At 33.4% G+C, this 21,359-nt stretch overlaps 1 protein-coding gene across 2 annotated transcripts in view; it reads left to right on the top strand.

The window, feature by feature from the left end:
* The window catches only part of KIZ (kizuna centrosomal protein), a 207,257-nt gene that overhangs the window by 145,963 nt on the left and 39,935 nt on the right, over positions 1 to 21,359 (top strand). For both annotated transcript variants that reach the window (XM_051975851.1, XM_051975850.1), the window contains exons 8-9: positions 2,511 to 2,675; positions 11,286 to 11,433. In XM_051975851.1, coding sequence (XP_051831811.1) covers positions 2,511 to 2,675; positions 11,286 to 11,433 — 313 coding nt within the window. The remainder of the gene's footprint in view (positions 1 to 2,510; positions 2,676 to 11,285; positions 11,434 to 21,359) is intronic.

The raw sequence follows: 21,359 nt of genomic DNA, 5'->3' as shown, positions 1-21,359 counted from the left end.
CAAGGTATTAACTCAATGGAATTGGTAGAAACAATGCTTGTGTTTACACCTTTGAGAGGTCACTTAGCTCACACATTGTAAGTTCACAAGTCGTGAGATATCCAAGTTTACACCTCCCACAATCCCACTCTCTCAGAGAAGGAGTCAACTTTTGGATTCACACCTTTAAGATATCATATATATGAAGCTCTCAGTCTCTGCGAGGGTCCATTGGAGATTGAGAAGCCAGGAGTCGGAGTTGAGCTAGAGGCAGAAGCTGGTAGAGCTAAAAGACAAGCTGCAAGAGCTCTTGGAACCAAGGAGGAAGAAAGGCCTTTAAGAAAACTAACTGGGCTATTTTGGAAGAGACAATAAAAGATTGGATTTTAACTCCTGGCTGTATTTGAGGTGATTATTGATTTGAACGGAAACTAAGGCTGCCTCCAGAAACCTCCCCGAGAAACCTGCTCTCAGAGAACCATCATATTTTAGAAAAGAAGAACACTACACTCTACCTCTTACTATTTGTGTCCTTGGGAAATTTACTTAAGCTCTGAAGGTCTAAATTTTCTCACCAGTTAATGAGGTTAAATTAGATGTTATCACAAATATATGTATATTTCAATATGCACACATATACATACATCCCTCCCTGTATGTTTCTACTATATATTTAGCTGTTATGCCACGGTTCTCAATCTCCCTAATTATCCTGACCAAGTCCTGACTCAGTTTCTCTGCTTCAGTCAAAGCTCAGTCTTGCAAAACTTCCCCTCCCTCTTTATAAGAATATTTGATAAGGATAAAAGATCTTATGTTTTAGAATATCAGAATGCCTCTCCCTATCCCAAGGCTACTGTTTTATCAAGATGCCTTTCCCCGTGCATGGGGTCCCTCCCCCTGATTATGTCATCCCTTCTCAGGTGGCTCACCCCACCCTGTCAAGAGTCCTGTTCCTCTCAGTACCCTGACTCCGCTCCTGCCTCAGTCTACCCTCTGCTTCTGAGTCACATGTATATATGTCATTGAGAACTCTCATTGTTTCCTGCATTCTTGGAGACAATAGTCTCATTCAGCCTGGGAGCAAACCCTGGGATCCATTTGGTTCCAATATATCTCTCCATTTATTAAACTATTAAATACTCTCTAATCTCTATCTTGCTCAGTTTCTCCTAGCAACTATCTTAGATACTGTGAGAGCACTAAGTCTTACTTTTTAAGTAGTTTATAATCTAGGTGAAGGAACAAAATATGGTATGAAATAATTAGAAGAAGCTTACAAGATAGTATGCAGTTAATCACCAGATTATGTCACATGTCACACAAAAATGTTTTAGGAATTCTGAGGAATGAAAAGATCATTCTTTCGCTCTAAGCAGGAAAATCCCTTCTGGAATTATTACAAGTATTGGAAAAAACATTTATCAAACACTTAGAATATACATAGGTTATTATTAAGGGTATGCAGTACAAAGGCAAAGACAAAGGACTCAGTCCTCAAAGAGTTTATAGTCTAATGGAAGGAGGGAGAGAGAATACTTATATAGACACATATATAAATGTAACATATATACAAGAAAGAGACAGGGTTAATATTATTGGGGAGATCAGGAGAAGCTTCATGTAGGAGGGGTGAACAATGTCTTAAAGCTAGGGTTTCTTCAAGTGAGGAATTCCAGATATGGGTGACCACTTGGGCAAAGACATGGGGGCAAGAAATATATTGTGAATGGGAAATACCTAGAAATCCTGTTTGTGTGAAATAAACTATTCATTAAGTAATATGAAATAAAACTAGAAAAGTAGGTGAGAACTAAATTAAATTAAGAAATTAAGAGAAAAAATTAAATGCCAATTCAGTAAGTGTTTGTAACATAAATAGAAGTGGTGATTTTTGGAAGATACATATACCTCATCTAATCATTTTTTAACTCCCTACATCCATAGCAATAGCAGTAACAACTTTAAAAAATCTTTATGAATTATAGAGATTATACTTTGATGAGAAAAAAATTAACTCTTGCTATTTCTTTAGTTCACAGATTTAGAGCTAGAAAAGACTTTAGAGATCTTAGTCCAGTCTCCTCATTTTACTTATTAGGAAACCAAGACCCATTGAGCTGCCCAAGATCACACAAATAGTAGGTGGAATCAGCAGGATTCAAGTCCATGTCTTCTGTATATACAACATCCTTTTTACTCACACTTGTTATTTTTATCTAGATAAGCCAATGCTTTCATGTAGTTCATTATCATGTGTACACCAAATGATATTGCCCAGCTAAAGAATTGTTTATAGTTTTAGGCATCAAGGAGTTAAAGGTGGGTTTGATTACCATGTTTTTAAAGCAAATTTTCCAACACTGCTCTGTTTTACGTATTTGTGAAGAGACATTGTAGTTGCTGCATTTTTATGTCTAGATTATATTACAGATATATTTCAATAAACCGTGAAGAACTACCATAGATTCTATAAGCTGTTGGTCTGTGCTTAAATAAACATTTCATGCAGCACCTGTTTTATTTTATAGCCTTTGTAATCAAACTGACATTTTGAAAGAAGAAGACCTTGAAGCATGTGGAGCAGTTGTCCTTCACCAGCTTCAGAGACTGTTACAGCACACATCCACTAAATGCCTCTTACCTGAGGAAGCTCTTATTGACAGAGGTAGTGGTGTGGATGAAAAGCCAGTCAGGTATTATACTAATGAAATTAATGCTATTGTGTGGTTGCCATTCTTATTCTGTTTGTCAGGATGCCATACAGAGTGATTCAAAATGAAAAGTGTTGCATAAGATTAGTCCAAATCCTATTTTAAGTGATCTAAGCCAAGGGCTTAGATTTTTGTTTGCTATATTGTATATGACTTTCTGATTGATTACATCCTCTATTATTTGATTTTTCATTTCCCCATAGTTTTGTTTGGCTTATATAGACTCATAGTAACATGTTGATTGTATACTTTATTTCTTGTGGGGTAAGTGGATATATCTGCTTATGGCAATATAAACTGCTTATATAGATGTTAGCTACTATTATTATTTTTTTAATATTAATTTATTCATGTTAGCAAAGTTATATGTAAAAGCTTTTTGTTTGTCTGTTTTTAAATTTTTAAGCATTCCAGCAGCCCCTGGGTAGGTCACTTCAAATACCCTATTATATAATCAGTTGACCACACCAGGGTTCTGGGATTGCTTTAGTCTTTAACTTTTCTGAGCTCTAGGCTCTTTTCTAAACTTCCAGTCTAGAAATTTGGGCAGTCTAAATAAATTAACTATGTAAAATAAAATTCTTTCTCGAGGTTCCCTGAGAACATATTGTTGGACTAGGATTGAAGCACATCTTTTAAGCTTCCTGGGTTTATTTTCCCCAGAAACTTTTATGTATTTTAACCATATGAGTTGGTATTAGTTGTTTTGCACACTGAAATATGTATTCAAAAGTAACTTTGAAAACTAAAAATTGTACTGGTTCTAATTTTGTTTAAGCCTCTAATTATCAGTCCCCAAGAACTGACTTTCTTCCCCTTTACAAAGAACCACCTCATTAAAAACAACAACAACAACAACAACAACAACAACAAAAACAAAAAAAAAAAACAGTAGTTTTTGAAAGATTAGAAAGGAGGAAAAAATCAGCATAATTTATTACTACATTGAAAAAGTCTGAACAAACAGTAATTTTTAGTACTTTGTGAACTTCCCACCTCTGCAGAGATAGAGTAGGATATTTCTTCTTTCTAAGCCATGTCTGTTCTTTATAATTTTACAACATTAATTTTTTATTTGTGTGTGATTGCTCTTTCTTTTTAAGTTGTAGTCATTGTATATATTCTTTTCTTAACTCTACTTCATCCTGAATCAGTTCATATAGACTTTTCCATAATTCTTTTTTTTTCAACACATTCATTCATCATTTTTTAAAGCAGAGTGAAAATCCATTTCCCATTTGACAGACTTTTACTTCATTTCCAATTCTATATTATCACAAAAAGTGCTAATATCACTCTTTTATGGGGACTTTTTTTTTTTTAAATCAGTGTCCTCCATGGGGTATAAAGCCAGCAATAGAATTTCTAGGTCAAAATATATGGACTCTTTAGTCACTTTATTATATAGGCCTATAATTAGTTTTATAAAATAAATGGAGAGGCATCTTAATAAGAATAAATGAAATATTATAGGTATAAGTAGAAAATATTTTCACTTAATTGTTATATGAAGTGAGCAAATCACTTCATTCTTTTGGGCTTCAGTTTTCTTATGAAGAAGGTGCACCAGGTGGCTTTTAAGAGCTCACCAATCTAAGAGATTCTAAATTCACATTGGTTATTAGCCCAGCAAAAGTTGTTGGACTGCATAACTAAATAGAAGAGTGGCTATTCACAAAACTTATTTAAATTACTATAAATGATAATGTGATTTTTTTTTTATTACACTTAACTTTCACCTGGATTCTTTCTTTAGCCCTGCCTCTAGCCCAATTAGCAACTGATAATACTGCTTTATTTAAGTGGAATTTATATATTATATTTATTATATATATAATAAATATAATATATAATGTGTATATTATATATTATATATTATATATATAAAGTAGGTCTGCTTTGGACCTTGCTCAAGAGAATTTAGTAAAGATGCTTCTAAAAAGATTTCAATTCAATTTAGAATACAAGTTCCTTGAAGGGAAAGGGTTTTTTTTAAAAACTTTCTTTGTAGCTCTAGCACAGTGCCTTACAAAAATGCTTGTTGATTGATCCCATGAACTTATTAGATGATGGCCCAAGTATATTTTTTATTGTAAGCTAAATCTAGATTAAATAGTATACAAAATGTAGGAAATGCTAGAAATTTACCAAATTTCCTTCTTTTTCATTAGTAGTAGTTTCTGAATTGGACAATAAAGGCAATGAAATAAAATCTAATTTTAATTAGGAAAATAAAAATGACAGTCTTACAATATAACATGTTTTATAAGATGATGGAAAGAATCTGGCAAGGGAAATCTTTTTCATCCGTATGTGTGTTTTGTTAGATACCCAAAGCCTTACCAATCCACTAGCTACTTTCTCCAAGCTGTTTTTATAAAATTGATATACTGTTAGTCATAAACTATAGTTTTGGTATGACATAAAAAGCACATATTCATTTATAATTCTGTTTACAAACAGATTTGTTATATAATATGATTCATTGCATTATTCTCTGCCAAATTGAGATTGTGGGTGCTAGAATATGATATATCTATGTCTAATGGACTTAAACTTGTTATAGTTTCATAACATTCATAATAGAGCATCTGACTGTTGATCTATAGTTCTTCATCCAGCTCTGCCTTTCATAAGAAACCATCTTTCTTTATTACTAGCAAAGATCTGTAAATTAATATCTGTAGCCTTCAATAGCTATCTCTACCAAAACAATTTTATAAAGCCAGTTAGAAATACCAGGTGTGGTTGTTAATAACAGTATATTATTGACTTACAGTTAATTGCTATAGGCTAATACATTCTTACCATTTATTAAATAATCACTTAGGTATGTGTTACTTGATGTGTTCTAGTATTTAACAATTAAACTCTAATTTGGATTTTAGCTTTTCCTCCCAAAGCAAATTTGTGAAATAATTTTCCTTCTGTATCTGCTCCATAAGGGTTACTATTTCTTCAGATCTGTTGTTCTTTCCCCAATAATTTTCTGTTGACTCTTCAGGAATACCTCATTCCCAATTCAATGTTATCTTTTCTGTAATCTGTTCCTTTTTTTTTTTTTTTTTTTTTTTTTAAGTATCACCTTCCTGGTCCAGCATGTCAATTAACTAATCTAATAGACTCATCCTGAGACACTAATTTCACTAATTTGGGGCAACTAGGTAGTGCAGTGGATAGAGTGCTGAGCCTGGAGTCAGAAAAACTCATCTTCATGAATTCAAATCTGGTCTCACATGCTTACTAGCTGTATGACCCTGGATAAATTAAATTAAATTAAACTTAACCCTGTTTGCCTCAGTTTCTCATTGTAAAATGAGCTAGAAAAGGAAATAGCAAACCACTCCAGTATCCTTGCCACGAAATTTCAAATGGGGTCACAAATACCCAGACATGGACATGACTGAAAGTACTAAACAACAATGAGACATTCATTTGGAAACAGTACCTGGCCTTTGTTGTATAACCTATAGGTTATATAATTCAGTGAACATTTCAAACTACATCAAAGGGGAATATTGTGATGAGGGAAATATTGAGACAAGTACACCTTTCTGTGTTCATCAAATTAAATGAAATAAATTGTCTACAGCATTTTCATGTAGGGCTGACATTTTTTTTACTCTATTACCACCTCCTTATAAGTCATGTCAGTCAATCATCAAGCAATTAAGAGCTTTCTGTATATTAAAGCACTGGGCTAAGCATTAGAGATACAAAGAAAGATAAGAGACCTGGTCCCTGCCCTGAAGGAGCTGGCAATCTATTATGGGAGACAACATGCAAATATCTACATTACATATAAGATATATACATTCAAAATGGAATATAATCAGTGAAGGAAAGCTCTAGCGGTGGGATAGGGAAGAGACAAGAAGAGGCTTCTTGCAAAAGATAATATTGGACTTCTATCTTGAAAGAAGCCAGAGAGGGGAGGTGAAGAATGAGCCAGTAAATAAATACTTATTACTTGCTTACTATATGCCTATTTCTGAACTAAGATCTGGGAATGAAAAGAAAAGCAGAAAATAGTTCTTGTCCTCAAGTAGTTCACATTCTGATGGGGGAACAACATGCAAACAACTGTACATTTAAGATACTACAAGATATATTAAAAGTTAAGCATTCTAGAAATGGGAAATAGCCATTGCAAAGGCAGCGTTTATTTTACTTAGATTATGAATGTATATACCAATTATTTTATTTTCCTATTTTCTCATAAAATTGTGACAATTGAAAATTCCATTTTCATATAAAACTTTGATCAGAATATTAGGCTATTGTCGGTAAATTAAAAATAGGAAAAATTTGGTAGAAATCACATAACTATAATAAAAAAACAAGAAAAAACCCCAAAACTCATCTATATAGAATTAATTATAGACCATTTCAAGCATGTTTTCTTTCTGTGTCAAACCAAAGAAATACATAATTTAGTTCTCTATGGTATTAATTTATATTATATAATTTTTCAATACAAAGTAAATATTAATGATCCCCTCCAAATTCTTATTTTTTTTTTATTTAGAATTTTTGGTTTCTTTTTATAATGCTGTAGAGCCCAGGTACAAAGAGAAGTAGAATCAAATAAATGATAGACAACCACAATCCCAAATCAGTACTAAAATTACTACTTTTAAAATACTTTTACTTAATTCACTTAATTTTTGTCCAGTGATCTTGGATAAGAAAGTTTGTGTTCTTTAAGAGTTAGGACTCTTATCATAAATAAAAATCTAGTTTTGTAGTTTCAGTTACCATTCATTTAGTGTGTGACTTTGTACAAGTAGTTTAGCATCATTTTTCTTAGCTTCTTCATTTGTGAATAGCAATCATAAATAAAAAGTGTTATATAACAATATAATAATTGCCTTAATCCTATAATGTCTGGTCTTTGGTTTTGTGGATTTAGAAATTCATTTTTATCAGAGAGATGGCCATAATCAATTGCTTTTCTTTACCTGAACTCACAAAAAAACTGATTTAGAAATCAAAATACCAACTAATTAATTTGATAAATTTCTACAGAATTGTACATTTTGGGTATTAATTGAAATAATCAGTCTTAAAAAAGAAAATTTGTTTCAGTTCTTTTTTGTAACATTAGAAAATAAGATGTTTTCCTGATACCAATCCCCCCCCCCAACAAAATAAAATACTTGAATTTTTAAACTTACATCTTTGTTGCTTAATAACCTAATATCTCTGTTCAAAGATTCGATTTAATTCTTTTTAAATGATTCCCATAGCCCTATCTCCTTTACTCATCCTATGCTAGTGATTTAGTTACCCCTGGGAATGCCTGCTCAATAATTAATAAATCTTCCTCTCATCTTAAATTAATTAAAGTTTAGCTCTTCCAATCTTGTATTCTTCAAGTAGAAATAATGCGCTCTTGACAACATGTTCCCCATCACCTTTTCCATTACTTATTACTCTTTTTCTAATATTCTCCATCTTAATAATCATGATTGAAATATTGGAATACTCCTTGTTTCCTAGTACCACTGTCAGTCTCTCCTCCCTCCTCCTGGAACCATCTTAACCAATCTCTTTTAAGGTTCATAGTTTTCAAATTTATCATTTTATCTAAATCTTGATAGGTGTTATCTGTAATCTTGTAGGATTTTCCTTCCTTCCTCAATAAGTTGAATGCCTAACTCACAATCTTTCCCGCTCCCTATCTCCCTCTCTTATACAAGGAGACTTTTCTGTATACATTGGTAATCCCTCAAATATTCTAAAGGTTCTTAATTTATTCTATCCATTTCTCTTTCATTTGACCTCAGTTAAACAGATAGGCATATCTTTGATCTTACCTTCATCCAATAGTTTTCCAGTTCCATATTTGTGAATTTCTAAATTCCTTTAGATTAGATAATTAATCATAATCTTTTATTATTTCAAGTTTCCCTTATTATGATTTACCCTTAATCTGTTTTTTTTTTTTTTAATTGTCATCATAATTGCTATTGCCTTCATCCCTCAGATTTTTCTAGGACATTTTCCCTGCAATGACTACATTCTCTTCCCTATTTATCTCAACCCTTTGATAAATCCACTCAACTGTATACCATCTTTCACCCTCAATTCCCTTTTCCCTTTTTCCTATTACATCTTGGCAAGTCTCTGTCCTGGAATATTCCCAACATCCACCTCCATTTTTTTTCATTCATCTGATGTTAAATAAACTGAAAGAAATTTAAAAACCACATTGAGTAGGCCAACCACAAATTTATGTTATCTCATTTCAAGTGTCCCTTTACTTGAGCAAGGCAAATCTTCTCTTCCTCCTGAATTGATTTGTTTTGGAGGATGGATTGAAGAGAGAGACTTGAGTTATAGGGATTCAAATTGATGCAACAAAGGGAGACATAAGAGATGATTATAGTAGCTTAGTTGAAAAATGATGAAGCCCTGAATTGTGCAAATAGAGAGAAGGAAGTAATAAAAATAGATAATAATAGCTAACATTTATATAGTGCTTATTATGTATGAAGCACTGTCCTAAGTGCTTTACAAGTATTATCTCATGTGATCACAACCACCCTAAGAAACAGGTGCTATTATTATCAATGATTGAAAGATGAGACAACTTAAACAAACGGAGATTAAGTGTTTTACCTAAAGTAACACTGATAGTAACTGAGATCAGAGTTGAACTCAGATCTTGATTCCAGGCCCACCACTCTAGCCATTAGACTGCCTAGCCATCAGAAGGATGGGAGAGAAATTGTGGAGGTAGAATTGACAAGACTTGGCAACTGATTTGTGTATATGGGGTAAGGGAAAGTAAGTAGTCAGAAGTGACACCAAGATAATGAGAATTTGGGTAATTGGAATGGTAGAGTGCCCTTCAATAATAATTGAAGAATTTGGAAGAGGAGTGGTTTTGGAAGGAACTTTAATGTTTTAATCCATGATGTAGACAAAAATTCACCTGTTGTAGGTAGTCTAGCAGGTTTAGGATATTTTCTTTTTTATATAAAATATAATAGGCATTTTTAAACTGTGATGTCAAATTAAAACATTACTAATTAAAGTTTAAAATATAATATATGAATAAAAAATATATATAAAATATACTTTTCTTCCTTAGGGACTGAGTCAGAAACTGAAGGAAGTGACATACAAGCAGTTGGAGCTCAGAAAAAGATTCTGACAACCCTCCCTGAGCCTAAGCTTATCCTTTTGTAGTTCAAATCACTAGGTATATAAAGCATCAGGGGAGGTGTGAAGAGAGTTAAGCCTGAGTTGAGGAACAGAGGATAATATGTGACCTGCAAACTATAACCACCACAGGAGCCTTCCTTTTAAGAGCACCTTACATGGCTTTAAGGTTTTGGGGTGGAGGAATAAGGAAGTTGAATTTTACCTATCCTATCTATGCAGATAACTGCTAGGGGGTGCCTGGCAGATTGAAACTGTTTCAAAAGGGGGAAGATTGGAAGTTTACACGGGCCAAGGAAGGGGAGTGTTGAGAGATAAGGATAGATATGGGTATATTTGAGACAAACTCAGGTTTGGCTGTTATCATGAAGGTGAGTTAGTGCCTATTTTCCTATCTTCCAATTGTTTGATCACACACTCTTAGGATTAGTTCAAAGAGGAAGGTGAGTAATGCCTTTCAGGAAACCCTAACTCTTAACTTTGGAGTCTTGCTTCAAAAGGAATATACTTAAAGTTGTGAAATGCTGTGTGTAAGAATTTGTGACAGAAAACTGATCAGAAGGGTTAGAGCTATGAATACCTTTCCAGAATGGTTTTGACACTGAGTTAAGAAGTAAAAATGAATTGAAAAAAGTATTTACTCAAGCATGTGAAAGCATACCAAAGTCAGAAAAAGTAGCAGCCAATATGTATAGTTAAGGATGGTATCTAATTAAACAAGAAGTTACAGCATCATTCTGTGGTGTTTCTTTTACTTTTGATCTTGCTGTGATTTTTAGCTTTTCAAATAAAGTATTATTAATACTAGTTAATACTTTTACGTTCAGCTTCTTAAAATAAATGTTATTATTAAAAGAAATCTGGTAGAAAATAAACTAATCAGCCCTGTAATCAGGAGGATCTGAATTCAAATGTGGCCTCAGACACTTAACACTTCCTAGCTATGTGACCCTAGGTAAGTCACTTAACCCCAATTGCCTCAGCAAAAAAAGAAAGGAAAGAAAGGAAAGAAAGGAAGGAAGGAAGGAAGGAAGGAAGGAAGGAAGGAAGGAAGGAAGGAAGGAAGGAAGGAAGGAAGGAAGGAAGAAAGGAAGAAAGAAACAAAGAAACAAAGAAACAAAGAAACAAATAAACAAATAAACAAACAAACAAACAAACAAACTAATATCTTTCAGATTATATGCTTATGGAAAAACAGCTGTAAAGACCATGACACTAAATCCAAAGTAGCATATTCTGATTGCAAGCAGAGTTAACTAAGAAGGCAGTAAAGCTAAGGTTAAGATTATATTTTGATTATTCCTATTTTAAAAGTTTGCACTTAATTTTGGAGACCTTGAAAAATATTTCAGACCTTATTCTATAAGTGATCATTAATCAATGCGAAAAATTGATATTTTTTTCTATATTTCTATTTTACAGCTCTGAAGAACTATTTAACTCTGGCACATTAAGAGATCAGTTATTAAAACATGTTTCTGCCTTAAAAAAACACAATATCTCTCTCAAAGAAGAAGTTACCAAAATGTTTGAAGTCTTCTTAGCTGATAACAGTGACCAAAGTTCTACGGTTAGTAATTTTTGTAATTTTTTTATGCTATGCCATTATTCATTTTGGAGCAATATCTAATATCCTTGAGAACTACAATGTAAAGGAAAACAGTCAGATATCTTCAGCAACGGTTTTCAAAAGTTATAGAAGCCTTTGTATTACATTTTATACCCTAGAAGTCCAGCTCTTCACATAGTAGCAACACAGATCTTTGTGATAGATTGTCTGCTACAACCATTTGTTTACAGGGAGCTAACAGTAGGTATTGCCCTTCTGAAACTCTGAGGATAATATAGAACACAGTTTGAAAACTTATCTTCTCAGTAGAGTGTAGAGCTTTCTTTCTGCTCTGTAGCTGTTGGTTGGAGAATACAACAGAACTCACGATGACTACCAAAAATATTAAACATTTACAGGACCTAACTTTGGGATTTTTCTACCTTTAGAATTAACCAAAAATTGGAGGCAGAGGCAGTTAGGTAGCTCAGAAGGTAGAATGCTGGATCTGGAGTTAGGAAGACCTAATTTCAAATCCAGTCTCAGGCTCTTACTAGTTATGTGAACCTAGGCAAGTCATTTTGTCTCTATTTGCCTTATTCTACCAGAGAAGGAAATGGCAAATCATCCCTGCATCTTTGCTTCTGAGTCCTACCCCAGATTATCACCTCTGCATAGCTGACTTCACTATAGGCCCCATGTTAAATTAGTTTAGATCCACTGTCTCTTCCATCAAGTCCCTTGCCCCTTTTATACTGTAGAAGGTGTTCCCCCTTTCATATTATTTCCATAATCTGCTACCTTTACTCTTTTAAAAAAGGCCATTCACTGCCTAGCCTTAATTACTGACTGGGTTGTTGCTTCAGTCAAACTGAGACCTCTTTAAAAAAAAAAACTTAAAGAGGCCAAGATCTCCTGCTGCATCGAGGGCCATCTCCAATAGTCCTAATCTATATCTGGCCACTGGACCCAGATGACTCCAGAGAAGAAAGTGAGCCTGCTGACTACGTAGTCCTTTCTTACTTAAATCCAATTCACTTGCAAATCCTGGCATCATCTCCTTGGTGTCATGATCCTCTTCAAGAAGGAAGGACAAATTTTGACAACAATATGAAACCATGATGACTTAAGTCCCCTACAAGTTTATAGTAAATAATCTCAATTGAACCCTCCCTGTGGCAAGACAATTCTGTTATGTTTCCAACCCATTCACTATCCCACTCACCACCATGACTTTTTTCAGACCTTTTCATCCCTCCTCAAATCCCTCTCCCAAGCCTTTTAATTTAAATCTTGCTTCATCTTTTGTCGAAAAAATTGAAGTCATTCACTGTATGCCCTCCTCATTTTGCACCAGTTGGATACTTTCCATGACTATCATGGCCTGTAGTCTTTTCTCACATGAGGAGATATCTCTTTGCTGAGATAAATCTCTCTATATGCATATGTGATTCTATTTCATCCAACCTTATACCTCTCACTAATCTCTTCCCTATCAGTGGCTGCTTTCTCCTGCCTACAAATATGCCTGTTTCCCCCATATTCAAAAAGCCCCCTAGTCTTCTTTCATCTTCCCCCTTTTCTCCCTTACTATGTAATTTTACAAACTAGTGGCTTCTTACTGTTGCTAATACTCAGTATTCCATCTCCAGACTCCATGTATTTTTACTGCTAATCCTCCAGACCTGGAACTCTCTTACTCCCCAACTCCATTGCCTGCTTTCCCTGGTTTCCTTCAGATAGCTACTAAATCACACCTTTTTGACTGTGTTGTAGCACCCTTAATAGAATGCTGCACTTGGAATCAGGAATCCCCAAGTTCAAATCCAACCTGTGGTATTTACTATCTATGAGACTCTAGTCACTCACTTAATCTCTATTTGTCTCCCAGTTCCTTTTCTGAAAAATGATAAATATACCTCTAAGAATTATAGGGAGATCAAATGAGATAATATTCGGAAAATTTTTTGCAAACCCTAAAACTCTGTGTAAGTGCTTATTATTACCTTCTTCAAGAAACCTTTTCCAAATATTTTATAAATATATCAGTCTATTAAGAAGACCTGATGAATATAATTTCTTTATTGAAGATTTTTTTAAATGTAGGTACAATTTTATGTTTTTAGTGGTATGAATTATAAACAATGTATTAAATTGTCTAACATGTTATAGTTTCCCACCTCCCAAAAAAGCCTTTTGCAGTCCTCCTCAATCTTATTCCCTTCCCTCTGAGATTGTATCCTTCATATATTTCATTTTTCCTAATTATTTAAATATTGTCTTTCTCAATAAACATTGAGTTCCTTGAGAATAAGGATTCTATACTTTGCTGGAAATTTTCTTCCCTATCTTATAAAACCCTTTGTTCCTTTAAGGCTTAGATCAAGTACTGCTTACTAAGCAAAATCTTTCCTGAATCTCTCAGTTCCCAATGGTCTACATCTATTCCCTGCCTAGTAATTACCTTGTATTTTAAAAATATTTAGATATGGATATATTGTTATTTACTTATCTTTGAACAGATTGTTTCCTTGTAGTATAGCTAAGCATTTTGATGTCAAGAATTATTTCAATTTTGTCTTTGTATTCCTTCCTCGCATAATTTCTGGCACATAGTGGTGCTTAATAAATAAATATTGAATTGAATGATATATGAAATTTTAAATTTGCCACATTTGTATAATATTAAATGACATTTTTGTTAGCATATATTTTCCTCTTATTTAAAAAAGATATGTTTGAAATATCAAGTTTCAGTTTATAGACAGAGGAATGATAACTATTTGTTCCCTGAAGAGATCTTTTAGATTTTTTAAACGTATTTTCAGTTGTATGTTTGATTTTATACCCTTCTTGAAACATGTATTACTAACATTCAGTAGAGAAACAATGAAAAATTAATCAGAATCTCTTTGAAGATCAATGTAGCCTCTTATTCTCTAAAGATTAATAGCTTGTCATAAATTTTTTTCTTTTATCTTTTCCTTAAAATATTGTAATACCTATTAAAGCCAATTTATGACAATTTAATTTTTAAGTTCATTGTATGTATTTTGATTTTTTATTACATATAAAGTAGCTTATTACATAAAAGAATGATATTTCTAAATGATAGCAGCATGCTGTTTTTCTTCCTTTAAACTTTTCCATTTGCTTTAAACAGTGGTAAGAAAAAAAAAAGTGATAATTATGTTTATCCAGTATATATTTCTGTTTCCTGTGAATTATTGGCTTAAATCATGACTCATGTAAATAGAAAAATGCTATATCCTAGTATTCTAATGTATTAGATGGAGAAGTTCATTTTTTTTAAGGCTCTATAAACTATAAGGTACTATGCTTTATGCTTCTTTAAATTCCAAAAAAGAAAATTTAAAACTTCTGTAAAATAACATTTATTTATTTAAAGCATTATATATTTCCTGTATTCACTTTCTTTTTTTTTTATTTTTATAACTTTTTATTGACAGAACCCATGCCTGGGTAATTTTTTTACAACATAAAATAACGTTTATTAACTTGTTTTATTTATAATCCTTAAGTTTTATTTTACTTGTAATTATTTAAGGAGTTCTTAATAGCAATGTTTTTTTAATTATCAATAATCAGTCAATAATGATCAATAATCAATGTCATTAAACATTGACTAAACACCTGCTATATTCCAGGCACTGCATTAAATACTGAAGATAAAAAAAGCAAAAGATAATCCAAGGTCTCTGTACAAACAAGATATATACAAGATAAGTTGGATATAATCAATAGAAGGCAATAACTTAGGTTTTTTTATTCTGTGAAAGAGTAATTCAATACTTATTAACTAATACTAGTAAGTAGTTTGATTTTCTGTATATTTCATTTGACTGTAGTAATCAGAAATTTTCTCTTGCATGCAATATGAATTCTAATTTAACTTTTATCTTTCATTTCAACATTGACTTTATTTAACTTACTTGTTTAACACATTATTAGAACTCATAGTATCAGATTTAAGAATTCTAAAGGCACACTTGATTTTATTTTATGAAGTGAGTGAATACAAAGGTTCATACATTACATTAGCTTTCATTTGATAGTAATCTTTGCTTATTCATTGAGATTTTGTTTTAGTTTATTCCTGATATTAAGTTTCTTTGATGTGTAATGCCTTATTTCCAAGGTTGTACTAAATAGTATATAAAGCAAAATAGCATTTCTTCTCAGGACCTCTTCACATACTTAAGTATTAAGGACATTAAATACATGATTGAAACTATTTGGTTCAATGCATTGAAAAAGTTTTTTATATTTTCTTTTAGTCTATCAAAGTCTTTAGAATTAGTATTTGTTTTCCTTGATGTGAAATCTCCTCAAAGCAAAAAGCTTTTATATATAGAGAGAGATTATACTGATGGGGCAGTTAGGTGGCATAATGAATAGAGTACTAGTCAGGACAACCTGAATTCAAATCTGGTTTCAGACACTTAACTTCACCCCAATTGCCTAGAAAGAAAGAAAGAAAGAAAAAAGGAAGAAAGAAAGTACATATTGGCTATATTTTTCTTGATAGAACTGCAAATTTACTTTTTATATGTTTTGTTTGGAGTAGATGTCGCTAAAGTGGGGGAAAGCATAACATTCCATATTGACATGGTTAGGATCATGTCAACAGAAGACATGATACTTAAATGATTACTTAAATCTATTTGGCTTCTCAGTTTTCTGCCAAGGAGAATGATCTTTGAAATGGAAAACATGGAACAATAATGGCTAATAGGAAGGTGATCCCCAGCTCAAAAAAGGCAAATAGTAAGGGAGAATTAGCAGTTCTTAATGAGTTCAAGTCACAGCTTACTAGGGAATTGAAAAAAATTGTGATAATTTGATTGCTGAACTGTTGTCAGTAATCTCGAAAAACTTTGTGGAATACTAAAGTGATACATATGTGAAGATAGGCATTTCCAGTTTTTCAAAAAGAAAACTGTAGTGACCTCAAACTTATCCTATAATGTTTTTGTAGAGTCATAGAAATTACAGTCTATAAAGAATTAAAGCTGAATATCATTTAGAAAATTGTTTGGACACACAATATAGATGAGTAAACTCAAAGTACGTAGCAGAATTATGGCTGGGTATGATAACAAATGTCTATTATTCCTGATACTAGGGAGGCTGAGATTGGTGGATCACTTCAATTAACAAGTTCTGCACTGTTTCCACACTAAGTCCAGTGCATAATGAGAAGTCCTTGGGAATGAGGCTCCACCAAGCTGCTTAAGGAAAGGGGAACTAATGCAGGTCAGAAATAGAGTATATCAAAGTTCCTGTCCTGGTTGGTAGTGGAAGCAAATTGAATGGATGCTATACTTCCAACCTGAGCAAGACCCAATGTCATCTTCGTTATCATCACAACAGGAACAACAACAAAAATTTAGTGCTGTGTATAAGAACTAAAGTAAAGGTTGTTATTAAGGAGATATATTATGCAAAAAGAAAAATACTGATTATATAGGGGAAGAAAGGGTAAATAGTGGACTCATACGTTCCACTGATAATTCTCTTCCATCAAGAAAAATAAAGGAAGGCTCTGGGCATATTGTGACCTTTTTGGTAAGAAGAATAGACCAAAACTGCATAGAATGGGAAGGAATATATGTGTTGCTGTCTGCATATTTGGAGGAAATTTCCACCTCAATGAGATCACAGTTTAAGGTCTGAGCATATGATCTACTTGGTAGGTAATCTCTAATATAGTTCCTTAAGAATCTATGCTTGGTCCTTTTCTATCTAGCATTTTTGTTAATAATTTGAAGAAGGCATAGATGGCATGTTTTTCAAATTTGCAAATGTCAGAAAATTAGGAGAGATAGCTAATACTTTGGATGATAGACTCAGGATCCAGAAATGGAATATTAAAAGAAAACCTATTGTAGAGACAGCTGAAGGATTATAGGTCTCCAGAAATACATAATGCCAGTGAAGCAATGTGTTTGGGATTTTTGTTTGTTGGTTGGTTTTGGTGTGAGACCAAAGTTGCAGGGTGGGAGGATGCATAAAAAGGGAGAAAATAGGAAAAATATAGAGGACAATGTGTTATATGCTTTTTTTTTAAAGATTTTTTATTATAGCTTTTTATTTACATATTTATATGCATGGGTAATTTTACAGCATTGACAATTGCCAAACCATTTGTTTGAATTTTTCCCCTTCTTCCCCCCCTCTCTTCTTCCCCCCATGGCAGGTTGACCCATACATGTTAAATATGTTAAAGTATAAATTAAATACAATATAAGTATACATGTCCTAACAGTTATTTTGCTGTACAAAAAGAATCGGACTTTGAATAGTGTACTATTATCCTGTGAAGGAAATCAAAAATGCAGGCGGAGAAAAATATAGGGATTGGGAATTCTACGTAATAGTTCTTAGTCATCTCCCAGAGTTCTTTCACTGGGTGTAGCTGGGTTCAATTCATTACTGCTCTATTGGAACTGATTTGGTTCATCTCATTGCTGGAGATGGCCATGTCCATCAGAGTTGATCATTATATAGTTTTGTTGTTGAAGTATATAATGATCTCCTGGTCCTGCTCATTTCACTCAGCATCAGTTCATGTAAGTCTCTCTAGGCCTTTTTGAAATCATCCTGCTGATCATTTCTTACTGAACAATAACATTCCATAATATTCATATACCACAATTTATTCAGCCATTCTCCAATTGATGGGCATACACTCAGTTTCCAGTTTCTTATCACTACAAAGAGACCTGCCACAAATATTCGTACATATACAGGTCCCTTTCCCTTCTTTAAGATTTCTTTGGGATATAAGTCCAGTAGAAACACTGCTGGATCAAAGGGTATGCACAGTTTGATAACTTTTTTAGCGTAGTTCCAAATTGCTCTCCATAATGGTTGGATAGATTCACAATTCCACCAACAATGTATCAGTATCCCTGTTTTCCCACATCCCTTCCATCATTCCGCATTATCTTTCCCTGTCATTCTAGCCAGTCTGACAGGTGGTAGTGGTATCTCAGATTTGTCTTAATTTGCATTTCTCTGATTAATAATGACTTGGATCATCTTTTCATATGACTAGAAATTGTTTCAATTTCTTCGTCTGAGAATTTTCTATTTATATCCTTTGACCATTTATCAACTGGAGAATGGCTTGATTTCTTATAAATTAGAGTCAATTCTTTATATATTTTGGAAATGAGACCTTTATCAGAACCTTTGACTGTAAAAATGTTTTCCCTATTTGCTTAAATCATATTAAAACATTAATAAACAATAAAGAGGAAAAGAACTTTTCAGGAAGAAAAACTGTGGGAAAATGGGTGAAATAGCAAAGGAAGTCTCAATTCAGTAATAGGAGGGGGTCCCCTTGAAGAAGATTCCCAAGGGAAGATGAAGATGTTCTAAGTTGATAGGGACTTTTAGATAGCTCATATTTAAACGCTAAAATGAGTAAAATATGCAGGCATTTGTAATTCAGAGAGACCCACTACCTCTGAGAGAGAGTTGTACCTCAGGAAACGTGGAATTAGTTCTTGGAAACAACTGACTATCCAAAAGAGTAGGAAGGATGGACTCATACAAATAGGAAAGAAAAAGGTCATGAGGAAGACACAGGGTAAAAATGGATCTCATGATCAGAGCCACAAAGTTATTAGCCTCACTCAGAGAAAGGATTGTCAAACAGGAGGATGTGAGAGACTTGAGGTTGAGAGGAAGAAAGCATTTGGGTAGTTTCCTTAAAGTAGAGTAATCAAAAATAACTGGAGGGACAAAAATGTTGTTTTTAAAGAGGAACAAAAAAGTCCCTAATATAATTGTGTGTGTGTATGTATGTGTGGAGGGCCACAGATAGTGTGGAATCCTGGGCGAGATATACCTCTTATAAGACCTCTGGTAAGGGTTCTTATAAGACCCTGTAGTAAAAGTATAAGACCTGATGACGATATGCAGAGTGCTATAGTTATGTAAGGGTATTAGCGTATATAAGGCTGAGAGAATTTGAAATAAATGGACTCCATGTTTGACCATCCACATGAGTCCCACCTCTTCAAAGACCAAGCACTTGGTTCAAAGACCGAGATCCTTTAGAGAGCTAGTCCGAACTTTACAGATTATATATACATTTTATTTATACACACACACACACACACACACACACACACACACACACACGTGGATTAAACAACATCATCAAAGGAAAAACAAAGATTGAATAAGAAAACAAAACCCCATAATCTACTGCTTACAAGAAATATATGTACAGAGTAAAAAACAGGATTTTTTTCCCCACAGAATGAAAATGAGTGGCTAGAACAAAACTTTCCATGCATCAGATATATTCTTCAAAACATATTACCCTATTAGCAAGAACAAAAACTCACAGCATAAACAAGAAAAGTACATTTATGCTAAAAGGAGATATGGACTACAAACCAATATCAATATTAAATTTATGAACACCAAGTACCTTGCAATTTATAGTCATAAGCAAAAAATTAACTGAATTATAAGAAAATATAGACAGTAATAATATCATAATAGGAAAATTCAATTTTTTTTTTACAAATCTAAAAATTCAATAGGAAAAAATATGGAATTCAACAAATTTCTGTAGAAACTAGATCTAAAGGTGAAAATACTATATTGTGATTCATTCTCAGTCCTCACAGTCCTCCCTCTGGGTGCACATGGATCTCTCCATCACAAAACTGTTGGCACTGGCCTGAATCTATGTGATTTATTGTTCCACTTGGCAAAATGCTTTTTCCAACCTTTTCATCCCTCTTCAAATCTTTTATAACTCCCCATACCTTCCACTTTCTCAGTTGAAAAACTTGCCATATTTCAATAAAAAACAAAATTAGAGGCCATTTCCTAAGAGTTCTCTCTTCTTTCTTCACCTTACATCTCCTAAATATGTTGCTATCTCTTTCTTTATTTTGTCTCACAGTTTGTCATGGCAAAACTACGTATGTGTACAAGTAGTTCCAATCTATCCTATCTTTTTCCAGCATATTACCTTTCTATCATCTCTACTTTCACTAATTTTCATTTCTCTCCCTATTAGCCTACAAACATGCTCATGTTTCCTCCATCCTTAAAAAAAAAAAGTCCGTCTGGGCTATAAAATTGTGCATAGCCTTTGATCTAGTAGTGCTACTACTGGGTCTGTATCCCAAAGAAATCATAAAAGAGGGAAAAGTATCCTCATGTTGAAAAATGTTTGTGTGGTGTTAGGGAATTAGAAATTGAGTGGATATCCACCAATTGGAGAATATCTGAATAATTTGTGTTATATATTCCATTCACATTATTATTCTATAAAAAATGATGAGCAGATTGATTTCTGAAAGGACTGGAAAATCTAACATGAGCTGATGCTGAGTGAAGTGAGCAGAACCAAGAGAACATTGTACACAGTAACAGCAAGATTGTGTGGTGATCAACCATGACAGACTTAGCTCTTCTCAGCACTAAAGTGATCCAAAACTGTTGTGTCCTGCTTTCTAGAGCCCCCAAATTGGGGTAATAAACATATTGTGCTTTATAGAGCCCTCACACCAGGGTGACAAAACATAGTTTTAGTGAAAGAGTGATTAGGTGAGACTCCTGAAGATGGTTAAAATTACGGAGATTGTTTATTCCATGTTCTCACACCCTTATATATTCTAATACCCTTATATATAGCTGCACATGTGCTAAGTATCTATTGTGCATGTGGAACTGCATAAACAACTTGCTATTATATACGTAGTTTGCTACCTGGTATCACTCTTTGCCATCTGATAGCATTCTGCTTCAATCACAACACTGGTTGTCACCACCCCCTGATTTATTAGGAGAGATGGGGAACTGAACCAGACACTGTTAGCAGGTTCCTCTGAGCTGAAGGGTCTTATACATCACCCAGCGTTCCCCCACTATCTGTGGCCCTCTACACAAGA

Source organism: Antechinus flavipes, chromosome 2 (assembly GCF_016432865.1).
Source record: "Antechinus flavipes isolate AdamAnt ecotype Samford, QLD, Australia chromosome 2, AdamAnt_v2, whole genome shotgun sequence".
Classification (NCBI taxonomy): Eukaryota; Metazoa; Chordata; class Mammalia; order Dasyuromorphia; family Dasyuridae; genus Antechinus; species Antechinus flavipes.
The sequence above is the reverse complement of the archived record's forward strand: the minus strand, read 5'-3'. Positions and strand labels throughout refer to the sequence as shown.